Source organism: Corythoichthys intestinalis, chromosome 3 (genome assembly GCF_030265065.1).
Source record: "Corythoichthys intestinalis isolate RoL2023-P3 chromosome 3, ASM3026506v1, whole genome shotgun sequence".
NCBI lineage: Eukaryota > Metazoa > Chordata > Actinopteri > Syngnathiformes > Syngnathidae > Corythoichthys > Corythoichthys intestinalis.
In genome coordinates this window covers 62,125,815-62,139,125 of record NC_080397.1, presented here as the reverse complement: position 1 = coordinate 62,139,125, position 13,311 = coordinate 62,125,815, and the positions used below count along the sequence as shown (strand labels likewise).

Sequence of the window (13,311 nt, the reverse complement as noted above, 5' to 3'; positions counted from 1 at the left end):
AGCTAGTGTTGCAACGATTAATCGATAAACTCGAGTAATTCGATTAGAAAGAAGCTTCAAATTAAATTTTGCTGCTTCGGGGATTCGTTTAATTAGAATGGCGTTGTAATGGTTTGTTTTAAAAGTGTTTGCGTTTAGTTTGATTGATTTGGGTGGATACACTGCCTTCTAGTGGCAACAGTGAATATAACAACTCATCTCACATGGCTGAATCCAGCTGCTACCTGTTAAAGACCAACATAAGGTAAGTTGTTGTTTGAGCTAATACGTTGTTTTTTAAGCATTTGCAATTTAGTTTATCGGTATAATTAGCCGTTTTTTTTTTTTGTAAGATTATATGTTTGAAAGATTTGTTAAGAACATTGTAAAAAAATCTATATATATTTTTAGGTTAGCATTTTATAGCATTTAAACTAGTGGACTTTTGCCACGCATGCTAGCCAATTGTTTTGTATTTAGATCCTCATTTATGTATTTATTTTTTCTATCGGAATTTTATTTTGTATTCACATTTCAATCTTAGCAAGCCTTTGTTTTGCATTAAATGTTTCTAAGCCGATTACTCGATTATTTAAACCAACTACCGTAATTTTCGCACTATAAGGCGCACCTGTCTATAAGCCGCCACCCACCAAATTTGACACGAAAAACGGCATATTTTAATCGATAAGCCGCACTGGACTATAAACCGCAGCTGTCCTTATTGTATTATGGATTATTTACACCAAAAGATATTAACCGGTAACACTTTTTTTGACAGTGGCTCCATAAGACTGTTATAAGACCAAATGAACCACCATGAAGCTTCATTGCTTCAAGAAGCTTCATCTGGCCATCGCTGCTCCCTTGGGGGAGACAGTCAACCTTTGCTGCCACCTGCTGTAAACACTTGTCATTCAACATGCCTCCTAACATGTATTGCAGCGCAATTCCTGTTCTGTGCTAATTATTTCTTCAGTTACTGTTCTAGTTGTTTCATTAATTGCTCGTAATGGTATTTGGTAACACTACATTTGACAATAGCGCCATAAAACTCATTAGACAATCATAATTATGACACGGTCATAAGCATTATTAATGCTTATCACTGATGTCATTTAGTGTTATCTGGCAAATTATGTCACTTTTAAATGAATGTAAAAGATCCGAGCTGGACATAAATGGGAGTTAGTGACATAATTTGCCAGATGACACTTCATGACATCTGTCATAAGCATTCGATGCCCATGATAGTGTCATATCATAATTATGATGGTCTTACCTGTTAACCCATATGAATCAACAAATAAGCCAAACTGGACTATAAGATTCAAAATAAGGGAAAAAAATAGCGGTTTATAGTCAGAAAATTACCGTACGTATAATACTGTATATACGTACATTACATTTATATACTTTTTACTTTTTATTAGGGCTGTCAAAATTATCGCGTTAACGGGCGGTAATTAATTTTTAAAATTAATCACGTTAAAATATTTGACGCAATTAACGCACATGTCCCGCTCAATCAAATTAAAATGACAGTTCAGTGTATGTCCGCTTGTTACTTGTTTTTTGGTGTTTGACGCCCTCTGCTGGCACTTGGGTCCAACTGATTTTAAGGGTTTAAGCACAATGAGTGAGCATGGTGTAATTATTGCGCACTACTAGTTTATTTTTTGATTGAAAATTTTACAAATTTTAATCAAACGAAAACATTAAGAGGAGCTTTAATATAAAATTTCTATAACTTGTACTAACATTTATCTTTTAAGAACTACAAGTCTTTCTATCCATGGATCGCTTTAAGAGAATGTTAATAATGTTAATGCCATCTTGTTGATTTATTGTTATAATAAACAAATACAGTACTTCTGTACCGTAAGTTGAATGTATATATCCGTCTTGTGTCTTATCTTTCCATTCCAACAATAATTTACAGAAAAATATGGCATATTTTATAGATGGTTTGAATTGCGATTAATTATGATTAATTAATTTTTAAGCTGTAATTAACTCGATTAAAAATTTTAATCGTTTGACAGCCCTACTTTTTATTTGACATGACACTCATGGGCATTAATGAATGCTTCTGACATGTCGTTAAGTGTCATCTGGCAAATGATTTTCGTGGAAATATGTGTTTGAATGATTTATTAAGAGCATTGCAAAAAAAAAGTTAGCATTTTATAGCATTTAAGCTAGCAGACTTTGTTCTTTTGTTGTACTTCGATCGTCATTTATTAATTTTCTAAAACCGCTTGAGGCTAAATCGAGGTATTTTAATTTATTTTTAAAATACATTTATTGCTCTTGTGAAATGAAAGTATAATTCTGCATTGCTTGAAAAAACTGGAATTTTATTTTGTATTTGCATTGAATGCTCTTTCGACAGTGCAATCTTAGCAAGCCTTTCTATTACATTTCCTAAAATTTATTCAGCAACGCATTCAATATGTTCTAATTATGTTTAATTGTAAAGCTGATTTACTGCATATTTGTCGTAGATGGAAAAACAAGCCGTTTGAAATTGGTTGAAAAGAAATTTAAATGTATTTTAAAGTACACGGTCCATTGAGTTTAGTTATCTTTCGCGAGTGGCTGCGACGCAAAATGGCCGACAAGTGACGATGCTTGCATCGCTTGGCTTACAACTCATATAAGACATCTAGACATCTAGAGATACAGTACTGTACTAAGTAGTGCCTAAACGCACTGCCTCATCCTGCCACAAAGCGGTGCTACGTGTCTCTGTTTGCGTTGAAATCGACCAGAAAGGAAGAGCGCTGCTAGGCTAAGCTAGCAAGTAAACTCCAGTACGAGGAAAAACTAGGCGTCAACATGCTTCTTCAGACGGTTAAACCGCTGCTGCTCCGTTGCAGGAGCCTTTCGCCGGCATGTACGAGATTTTATTACGCTGACAAAGTCGCCCGTCTCGGCTCTCAGCCTGACAAACACTCCGCCGACTACCAGGTGAGCTAAGTGCTAACGTCAATAGCGCTAACAGGAAACCTTGTTGAAATATTTGGAGGAAGCTCGGAAGGTCAAAACTACAACTATAAGTAAACAAATAAAATAGAAACTGATGTAAGGTGTTATTTATTTTCGTGATTTTAAATGTAATTAGAAGAGATCAAAATATTATCGTTGTCCTCCTGAAGTACATCTATCAGTTCAATTCATAACACTTTTATCCCAATGTACAGTGCTGTTATTTTCAACTGCTACTAACCACAGAGCACAGATGCATATATATTGCATTCAAATAAAGAAGTGTCTCATGTTTGTTTTATTCACTTATCATGTGGAGCTGTTGGAAAAAAAAAAAACGCATAACACGTCAAAGTTTAACATAGGGGTGCACGATATCCATTTTTGAAACCGATACCGATATTGTAACTTCCTGCTCCTCAAAGCTGATACCGTTATCAATATTTGATAATAAATATATAATTTTTAAAATGTATAACCTGAGTGTTTGAACACCTGGAGGTTTAAAAAAAAACAAAAAAACAAAAAAAAAAACCTAGTGGTGGATTCAACATACAGTAGATTTGCCTTTGATCTCACCAGATTTTTTCATAATGACATAAACAAAACAGTGCGTTTCACTTCTACACTGCCCGACAACCAGAATGAATGCACTTCCATAAACCACAAGGCTTGGTCTTTTCTTGCTTTTATGGGAAGACACTCGTCTTATATTGTAATATTGTGAAACTACAACACAAAAATACACATATTCAATACTCAATATACAACAAACTGCACAATACACTTATATACACAACCATTATATGTATAGCATAGCACACTAGCTTGAGCTACTAAAGCAGTGGTTCCCAAACTGGTCCTCAAGGACCCCTGTGGGTACTCGTTTTTGTTCCTACCGATCGAGCACAGACCGTTTAATCAATGAGGTTTCTGCTAAAACAAGCAGCACCTGACTACAATCAACTGATTACACTTGAAAAACACCAGATTGGTACACATGTGTCGTGCTCTTTTGTTGGAAAGAAATCCAGCACCCACAGCGGCCCGATGTGGAATAGTTTGGGAACCTCTGTACTAAAGCATTGGCGTGCTTCTATAACACAACAACTTATGAAGTTCTGTACATATGACCCTTCACCACAGAAGTAAGCATATATTGCACCTTCACCACAGATATATTACATTATTACATATATTTCCGAGGAGGAAACGTAACAGAAAGCATTCACGATTGTCAATGCTACCGCTAGACACCGCAATGTGTAAGTGAATGAACCAAACTACTGTAACAAAAAATAGATGCAGAAAATTATTCTGACCAGCAGGTGGCAGCAATGCCCCGCAAATGGTAAACTGATTTCCCATACTAGTGTGTAAATTGTAAAGCCAGCAGAGTACAAATTATCGGTCCTATTAATAATGATATTGGATTTATCGGAATGACGTCATAATTCCTATTATTGGACCGATAATTATCGGACCAATAATTATCGTGCACCAGTAGTTTAACATTAATGTATAATACTGTACATTGTTGCAATTTAATGTTAATTAATAGGGACTACCTGGAGTGATAAGTATTTTTTACGAAGTACTTGCTGTAAAATGTTAATGAACCGATATTTGCATATGGAATTTGCAAGTTATTCTAAACATTTAATATTAAATAAGTATTTGGTTTGCAAAAACATCCCAGCTATGAAAACTGAAACAAAAGAAACTGACCATGCATTTCTTCAAATTTGTTTCATCTACCTGTTTATTAAATAGATACTACATATCATATTATGTAACTGAACATACAAAACTTATATCCTTGCATTCCAGGAGAATTACGAGCGGATGAAAGCTCTTGTCGAAGAATTGAAAACCCGGACAGAGAAGATTAAGTTGGGTAGGTGGGAATAAATGATGATGAATACGATACTATGCAGTTCTTTCACATTATAATGCAAAGATGTTCGTCATTTGTTAGTTACGATACAATTTATGTGCCATTGATTAAAAAATGTTTTGATTGAAATATCATTTATTCATTTCATATAAAAATATACATAAAAGCACATGTTTCATCTAATATTCATCATTTATTCATTATTGAATCAACTGATTTATGAGGAAATGTTGTCACAGCATTTTTGGTTGAATTGATCTAAAAAAAAAAAAAAAAAGTGACTAATATTGTTTATCAGCAATAATTTATGAGACAATACATCGCCTGCTGAATTTGTTATTGCAACAGGCCTGCATAACGATAATGTTTTGTGCTTCAAAGTGTGACGTATTACCTTTCTGCAAGGGCGTAGGTTTGCATAGGGACGGGAGGGACATAACAATACCAACTTTTCGATGATCAAATTAGCCCCATCAAGTTTTAAGCAACCTTATTTGCATTATTTAATGACTTCAGTAATATTGGTCATTTAGATTGTCTTCCTATATTTTGTAAGAATAGAATGGCTCCTACCATTATTAAGTGAATTACAGTACTTTCATTATGTTCAGACTTAAGGCCGAGTTATACTTCCGCGTCAGACCTACGCCGTCAAGGAAGAACCGAGTTACTACCCGACGCCGTAGCCTGATGCGCGCCTCTCGAATTTTCTAACCTTCGCGTCACGTAGACGTGTATGACGTGGCGAAAACGGACTTTGATTGGTCCGCTCAGACTGTTGTTTCCGGTTTAGCGTGAAATCACCGCCATTGTGGAATAGAATCAAACATTATTTTCTACACGCAAAAATGGACCAAGCCGACGGGAGTATGTGTGTTGGGAATCGAGTGGCCACACGAAGCGGTGACCCAGTCGGCCAAAAACTGCCAACTTTTTATCACTTTATGTTGTATTTTTGGTTGGTGCACGTCATCATTTATTGTGTACATATGTTTGCTGTGAGTCTGTGACTTATTTACGTGTCACACTTCAAGTATATGAAGAATAAAGCACAGATTTGGTGTCAAAAGAGTTGTTTTGATCTTTAATTTTCGATAACAGACAGTTCACACACACGATACATCATCACTGATTGAGAGTGCCTCGGTGCTTTTTATGATAACGTTAAAATCAAGGCTCCCAATGCAGTTTGGGAAGTTCCATAGACGCCAGAAATCTACTATGGCTTCCCACTGGCTGGTTGTAGGACACGGCAAACAAATCGGGCTGGAGGGCTTTGCAGACCTTGAACGCAGTGCTCGACGCCAGTTTGAAGCTAGCCGCCACAGCTAGCTCTCTCCACCCGAGTCTAAAACTCTCCGTGCGGCATCAAAAGTCGGCCAGACCGCCTTGAAACCGTCTTCTGCGTCGCCTGCCCCTCAACATTTGTATGTTCAATATTTATTCATTGTTGATGATCAGAATATTTACTTTCAAGAGTTCCATCTTGCATTGTTTATTTTTTCTCCGACTAGCGGAAGTCAACAAGCATGCCCCAAAACCGTACAAACATAACGCCACATCCCTCTAGTGGCTTGGCGGTGAATTACAGAGCAACGCGTTCCCTCACCGCAGAACTATCGAATGTCGAATGACGCCGTAGTCGCTGCGCCGTCACCGCAACGCGGGAGTATAACTCAGGCTTTACACTGACCCCTTTTCACTCGCTGAATGTGCCAGTCAAATTTTCCCCTCAAACGCACGTTTAATTGGCTGATGACTTGAACCCCCCACCCCTGCCACACACACACAAACACACGCATTCACAGCCCGACAGATGCCGCCTCCCCCGCCCCCTTCAAAGACGAGGGATATTAGACGTTTTTTTTTTTCCCGCCAGCAGCCGCCGCTGTAAGCAGTGTAAAAAGACGTCAATGTTGTGGAGGTGGGGAACACTCCACTAATTTTGCTACTGCTACAGTACTTCAAGTCGATTTTACTCACTTAGATTTCTTGAAATAAGAAAAACAGCTAGTTGAAAATAATCTTAACAGACTTATTTTAAGCAAAAAGTTTATCTAATCTTAAAAGAAAAACTTGTTTGTCAGAAATGTTCTTAATTCAAAAATGTTGCTCAACACATTATTTAAAATCATTTTTTTCTTGATTTAGGTGAAAAATGACCAACTATTAGATATATGGGCTTAATACGAACAAATAGCAATGTTTACTTAAAGCAGTGCTTCTCAATTATTTTCTGTTACGCCCCCCCAAGGAAGACGTAAATGTTTCGCGCCCCCCCCAACTCTCTGCCGCCACTGTAAATAGTATCATTCGTCTATATTACTATTATAAGTACACCTCAGCCTAACATTGTGTCCTTTTTTTTCTATTAAAGAAAAAAAGTAACATAGATCAACTTATAATAAAGTATAACTTTTTTAACATTGTGTTGCTTGTAACAGAAAAGACTTAACGCGCATCAATTTGCCTGAAGTTAAAAAAAAAAAAAAACTGTAAAAATACACTCAAGGTACATTTTTGACCATTCGATACTGAAAAATAAAATGTAATAAAATCAGTAAATAATAACAAATTCAAATTGATTAGAAACATTTACTCTTCAGGACAACATGCCAAAAAATTTGACCGAAAAAAAAAACAAAACTGAATAGAAACGGGGGGGGGGGGAGTCTTTGGACAGAAGAAAAGTTTTTATTTTCGCTGATTCACCACAGTGCTCACTGGTTTACTGATATAACACTGACAAAGCGGGACGATTGTGACAATTGGCAATATTCGGCACATTTTCGCTGAAAAACAAATCAAGCGGCTTATCAATGAGATTGAGGTCTAATGTCTTTAAAGAGCATACGACACCAGAAAAAAAGTCTTAAATGGCATTATTATGTGAATTAGAATCATATTTTGAGATGATTCGACCATATACAACAATTTAGCAAAGCGCAGATGACGAGAAATTAGTCTTTTAATCTGCCGGTTAGCCACGCCTACAATTATAGGGCTTTAGCGTCCCCAACAGGTGGATGACGTCAGCGGTAGACTAGGCTCATCGGTTTTACTATTCAGCCCATTGAGGGGGAATTGTTCAGAACGAGGAAAACGAGACGAAGAGAGCTGCAAAATGTCATTGTTTCAGTCTCTCTACTCCCAATATTTTTACAGGATATTCTTTTTATCCAAGTATTTTCCCCAATAGCTTATATAAATGGCTTGAGAAGGACCAGTCAGCCCGTCGAGGGGGAACTATTCACAATGAGGAAAACGCGACGAAGAGAGCGGCAAAATGTCATTGTTTCTGTCTCTTTACTTCAATATTTTTACAGGATATTTTTTTACCCAAGTACTTTCCCCAATTGCTAAATAAATGGCATGGTCATGACAAATAACTTGTGCTAAATGGAATATAAAATAATAAAAATCCATTTATTCAAGACGACATGGCAAAATTACTCCATAATGGTCAAAACAGTCGACTTTACCTTTACTGTCACACCTGCCGAACGATATTTTATGACACCTAAATCGGACATATGTCATTTCCCTTCCCCGGCTTCGGAGAATGTAAACAGACCAGAAGGAGTGACAGCTAGCCGACATGCTAACCCGAACCGAGGGATGTTTCAAAGTCTTCGAAGTGTAAAATCACACATAACTAGCCTGGATTATTTGACATGACGACCCGGTTGTCGAGTTTCTTTGCGGATCGGCAAACCGCCCGGCGGAGAGCAATTTACAGTTCGTTCCCTGGAGGAGGGTGGCTGGAATTGTTGTGTAGCTAACGTGCTAACAGCTAACTGCTAATGAGCGTGAGGATAGCTTTTTACATGCCTATCAATGATCAAACGTAAGTAGTCCTTTATTTAAAGGAATTTTATAGTGTTTACTTTGTAATCACTGTATTCGTATTTGACATAATACAAAACAAGATGTTTACTCACTTCCTTGTAAGTCCAATGGTCCCCCAGTAAATATCCACGGTGAATGGGAACCTTTTGAAACTCCAAAAAGGCGCATACGCCTCTCCAGCATACAGAATGATTTTTCTGCAGCCGTTTGGCTGGCGTGATGCAAAAAATAAAAGTATTAATCCGCAAAATCAGCTGAATCCTTCGTCCTCATACACAACAGTACACTGTAGCGTGAAGAGGACGTCTTCTACCGTATACGTCACAGCGCCCTCCTCCTCAATGCGAGACCGAAGCCGGAAGTCACTCATTTTCCTGGCGCGGGATTCAAAAAACTAAATAAATATAGCGATCGCTTCCACACACATCCAAGCGGTCCATATCATTCAGGAGCATAAAATACCGCCTGTATTATGAAATAAACATGCTTTTTCGTGTCACAAGCACTTTAAGTGGCGTCTTAACTGATTTGGCTTCTCCGCTATAATCATTTTTAGACTCAGTAAACAGTGGTCTTTCCTCATTTCCCACAATATTAAAAGTCAAAGGCAAATGGCCCGAAAAAAGCGCATTCTCGGCGGCCGAGGGAGAACCGTAGGTGAGGGCGGTGGTCGTGACGATCCCAAGCCGAAAACGGCACTTCTCGGCCGGACACGTGAGAACCGAAGAAGACAGTGGGTCGCTGCGTGAGTCCAGCTCTGCATGAGTCTCTTCCGTGTGCTCTTGCTTACTTCAAAAATACTGCACGCACTTTGAAAATGAGAGCGCCACTGCCACCCACGGAGTGGATGTGCAAGTACACTTTATTCTAGTACGGCAAATAAAAAATAAAAAAAAAAAAAGCATGTTCCCCGAGGTCACTCGCGCCCCCCCTGGCATCGCTCTGCGCCCCCCTGGGGGGGCGCGCCCCACCATTTGAGAAGTACTGACTTAAAGCAAGTGGAAGAATCTGACACATTGATATGTCAACTAGCCTTTAACACTCAAAAAAGATGGAAAATTTTTTTTGACTAGATTTAACAAATTATCAGATTAAAACATAAATTTGCAGTGTGAAAGTTAGTAGGCTATAGGTCATTTAGCCTATCAGTTGATTAGGTTCGTATTGGTGAGAAATGTAGCTCTGACCCCCATTCACCAAATATGTTTGGTCTTATTAGTGTCCCGTCCCCAGCAAAAAATGTGCATGCAGGTTATGCTGTATATCGTCCTTATCAATATTAAGACCAAACCTACTCCCTTGCCTTTCTGATATGTATTCACACCCAACTCAACTCAACTAGGGCTGCAGCTATTGATTATTTTAGTCGTCGATTAATCGATGAACTTGTTAGTTCGAATAATCCAGTAATCGGATAAGGAAAATAAAAAATTAAAATACCTGAGATGAGCCTTTGAGGATCTAAGTACAAAAAAAGAACAATTGGTTAACTTTCATAGCAAAGTCCGCTAGCTTGAATACTATAAAATGCTAAAAAAAAAAAAAAAAAAAAAAAAAAAAATCAATGCTCTTAACAAATGGTTCAAACACATATCCCCACGAAAAACAGCTAGATATACCTAAAACTATTCATAAACCTAATTCCTAAACTAAATTACGAATGCATTAAAAAAAGCATTAGCTCAAACAAAAACTTAGCTTATCTTAGTCTTAACGATGAGCAGCTGGATTCAGCTATGCGAAATGAGTTACAGTGGTACCTCTACATACGATCACTTTGACACACGATCTTTTCGACATCCGACGTAAAATTTGAGCCGCCATTTGTTTCTACATCCGACGAGTTGCTCGAAATACGACGACATGACAGCACTGCAAACGAACGCACGGTGGATTTTCTTGTGTGAGAAATCAACACAGTTTTCAAAAAAAGTTGATACAGTTGGAGAAACAAGGAAAAAAGTGATGCTTACCTTTGAAATGAAGATGCAAGTTATAGAAAAATATGACCTTGGGGTGCGCGTCCCTGAACTGGCTCAACAATACAGCTCCATGGTCCTCTTCCGACCACCGTTCGCCACTATTTATAAGTTAAGGTGACAATTATTATTGTGGTAACATTGCCAAGGAAATCGCCAGCTTCGTCACGTTTTTATCATTTATTTAAGAACTTATCCAACACAAAACGCCCATTGTCTTAAGCAGTTGACTGCTCTCAAGAAAACGAAAGTATTATCTCTACCGCACCGACCTATCTCACTGAGACGTCAGCTTCGCGGTGCGTTCAGGGACAGTAAAGAGTGTCCGCCATATTAGAATCCGATTCGTTACATTATTTACAGGAATAATTATTAATTATTATTCTTATTATTATATTATTCTGAATTATTTATTTATAACTTATTTGTTTTTCTATGTTTAATTGCCATTTGTAACAGTGCCAGCAGTATTTATTAAGAATTTAGTGTATGTTTTTAGGCTTTGGAACGAATTAATGGAATTATAATGTATTCCTATGGGAAAATCCTGCTCGACATACGACCATTTCGACTTACAAACAAGGTCCTGGAACGAATTAAATTCGTATGTAGAGGTACCACTGTATTTCATATTCACTGTTGCCACTAGAGGGCAGTGTATCCACCCAAATCAGCAAAACTAAATGCAAGCACTTTCAAAACAAACCCAGTACACCGCCACTTCAATTAAACGAATACTCGAAGCAGCAAAATTTAATTCGAATGTTTTTTTCTAATCGAGTTACTCGAGTTAATTGAATAATCGTTGCAGCACTAGTCCTAACTATTCTGAGTTACGGTCTCATTTTAAAAATCGTCCCTACGCCTACAGTGACTTTGTAATCCAATGACGTGGTCTCACAAGAGGTTTGAGCATAAGCGGATTTTAAGGGGGGGGGCAGGCCCCCCCGGTGGCCGAAAAGTGTCACTGCATGTAATTGACTTTCCTATTATATATATAAAAGTTGTGAAGCAATAAAACTGCAACAAAAATGAATGAAATGAACAAAAAAACATTTTTATAATGGGTCGAAATTATTTTTCGGGCCACCTAGACAGTCATTTGCTTTGCATATAATTTAAAATATATATATACGTGTATATTAGAGAAAAAATATTTTAAAAATGTTTTTTCTTTGTTTGAAAATATTTTTTTTTGGATTGAAGCAACTTCTTTGGGGACTGAATGATTTAGACACAAATGTCCTAATCATAATACAGCCCAAACACAAAAAGGATTGCTTCAATCAAAGAAAACTTTTTAAATAAAAAATTAAGTGTTCAAATGCAAATTTTCTAATCTCAAATATTTTTTCGCATTCAAAAACTTTTTTCTATGAATAAAATTTTTCTTTTTTTTGGTTGAAGTGATTTTTCTTTTTGAAAATCTATATTTTTTTGAAGCAACTTAATTTTTGATTGAATAATAAAGAGAAAAATGTCCTAGCCAAAATGTGGCCCAAACACAAATCAACAGTACTTCAATGAAAAAGTTGCTTCAATCAAAAATAAATAAATAAATAAATAAAAATTAATCAAAGAATATGGCTTTCACATGCATTTTTTTTTTTAGTTTTTTGAGTTTCAAACTTATTTTTGCATTCAAACACATTTTTTTTTTTTTTTTTTAATTGAAGCGACTTTTTTTTGGTTGAAAATATATATTTTGATTGAAGCAACTTTTTTTTGATTGAACAATAAAGATACAAATCTACCTCCATATGGCTCCGCCCAGGGTATACAATTTTTGACTGGGGTAACTACATTAGCACGACACCGGCGGGCGTACCAAATTCAATGGATGACGATCTTGGCGAAAAGTATTACCTAATCAGCCTGGTTTAGAATTTCCCTCAAGAATGATTGGAAACAAAAAACACTCATTGTCAACTTATTTTAAATATTCTTGTACGTAACAAAAAAACTAGGGCTGTCAAACGGTTAAAATTTTTAATCGAGTTAATTACAGCTTGAAAATTAATTAATCGTAATTAATCGCAATTCAAACCATCTATAAATATGCCATATTTTTCTGTAAATTATTGTTGGAATGGAAAGATAAGACACAAGACGGATATATACGTTCAACATACGGTACATAAGTACTGTATTTGTTTATTATAACAAAAAAATCAACAAGATGGCATTAAGATTATTACGGTAACATTCTCTTAAAGCGATCCATGGATAGAAAGACTTGTAGTTCTTAAAAGATAAATGTTAGTACAAGTTATAGAAATTTTATATTAAAACCCCTCTTAATGTTTTCGTTTTATTAAAATTTGTAAAATTTTCGATAAAAAAAACAAACTAGTAGCTCGCCATTGTTGATGTCAATAATTACACCATGCTCACTCATTGTGCTTAAACCCATAAAATCATTTGGACCCAAGCGCCAGCAGAGGGCGCCAAACACCAAAAAACAAGTAACAAGCGGACATTACACTGCTGTCATTTTAATCTGTTTGAGTAGGGCATGTGTGTTAATTGCGTCAAATATTTTAACGTGATTAATTTAAAAAAAATATTTAACGCGTGTTAACGCGATAATTTTGACAGCCCTAAAAAAACGCTCAT

General features: G+C 36.6%; 1 protein-coding gene across 1 annotated transcript in view; it reads left to right on the top strand.

Moving 5' to 3' along the window:
• The first annotated feature begins 2,680 nt into the window (after positions 1-2,680).
• The window catches only part of mccc2 (methylcrotonyl-CoA carboxylase subunit 2), a 37,714-nt gene continuing 27,083 nt past the window's right edge, over positions 2,681-13,311 (top strand). The window contains exons 1-2 of the mRNA XM_057832474.1: positions 2,681-2,952; positions 4,801-4,867. Of these exons, the coding sequence (XP_057688457.1) occupies positions 2,821-2,952; positions 4,801-4,867 (199 nt within the window). The 5' untranslated portion in view covers positions 2,681-2,820. The remainder of the gene's footprint in view (positions 2,953-4,800; positions 4,868-13,311) is intronic.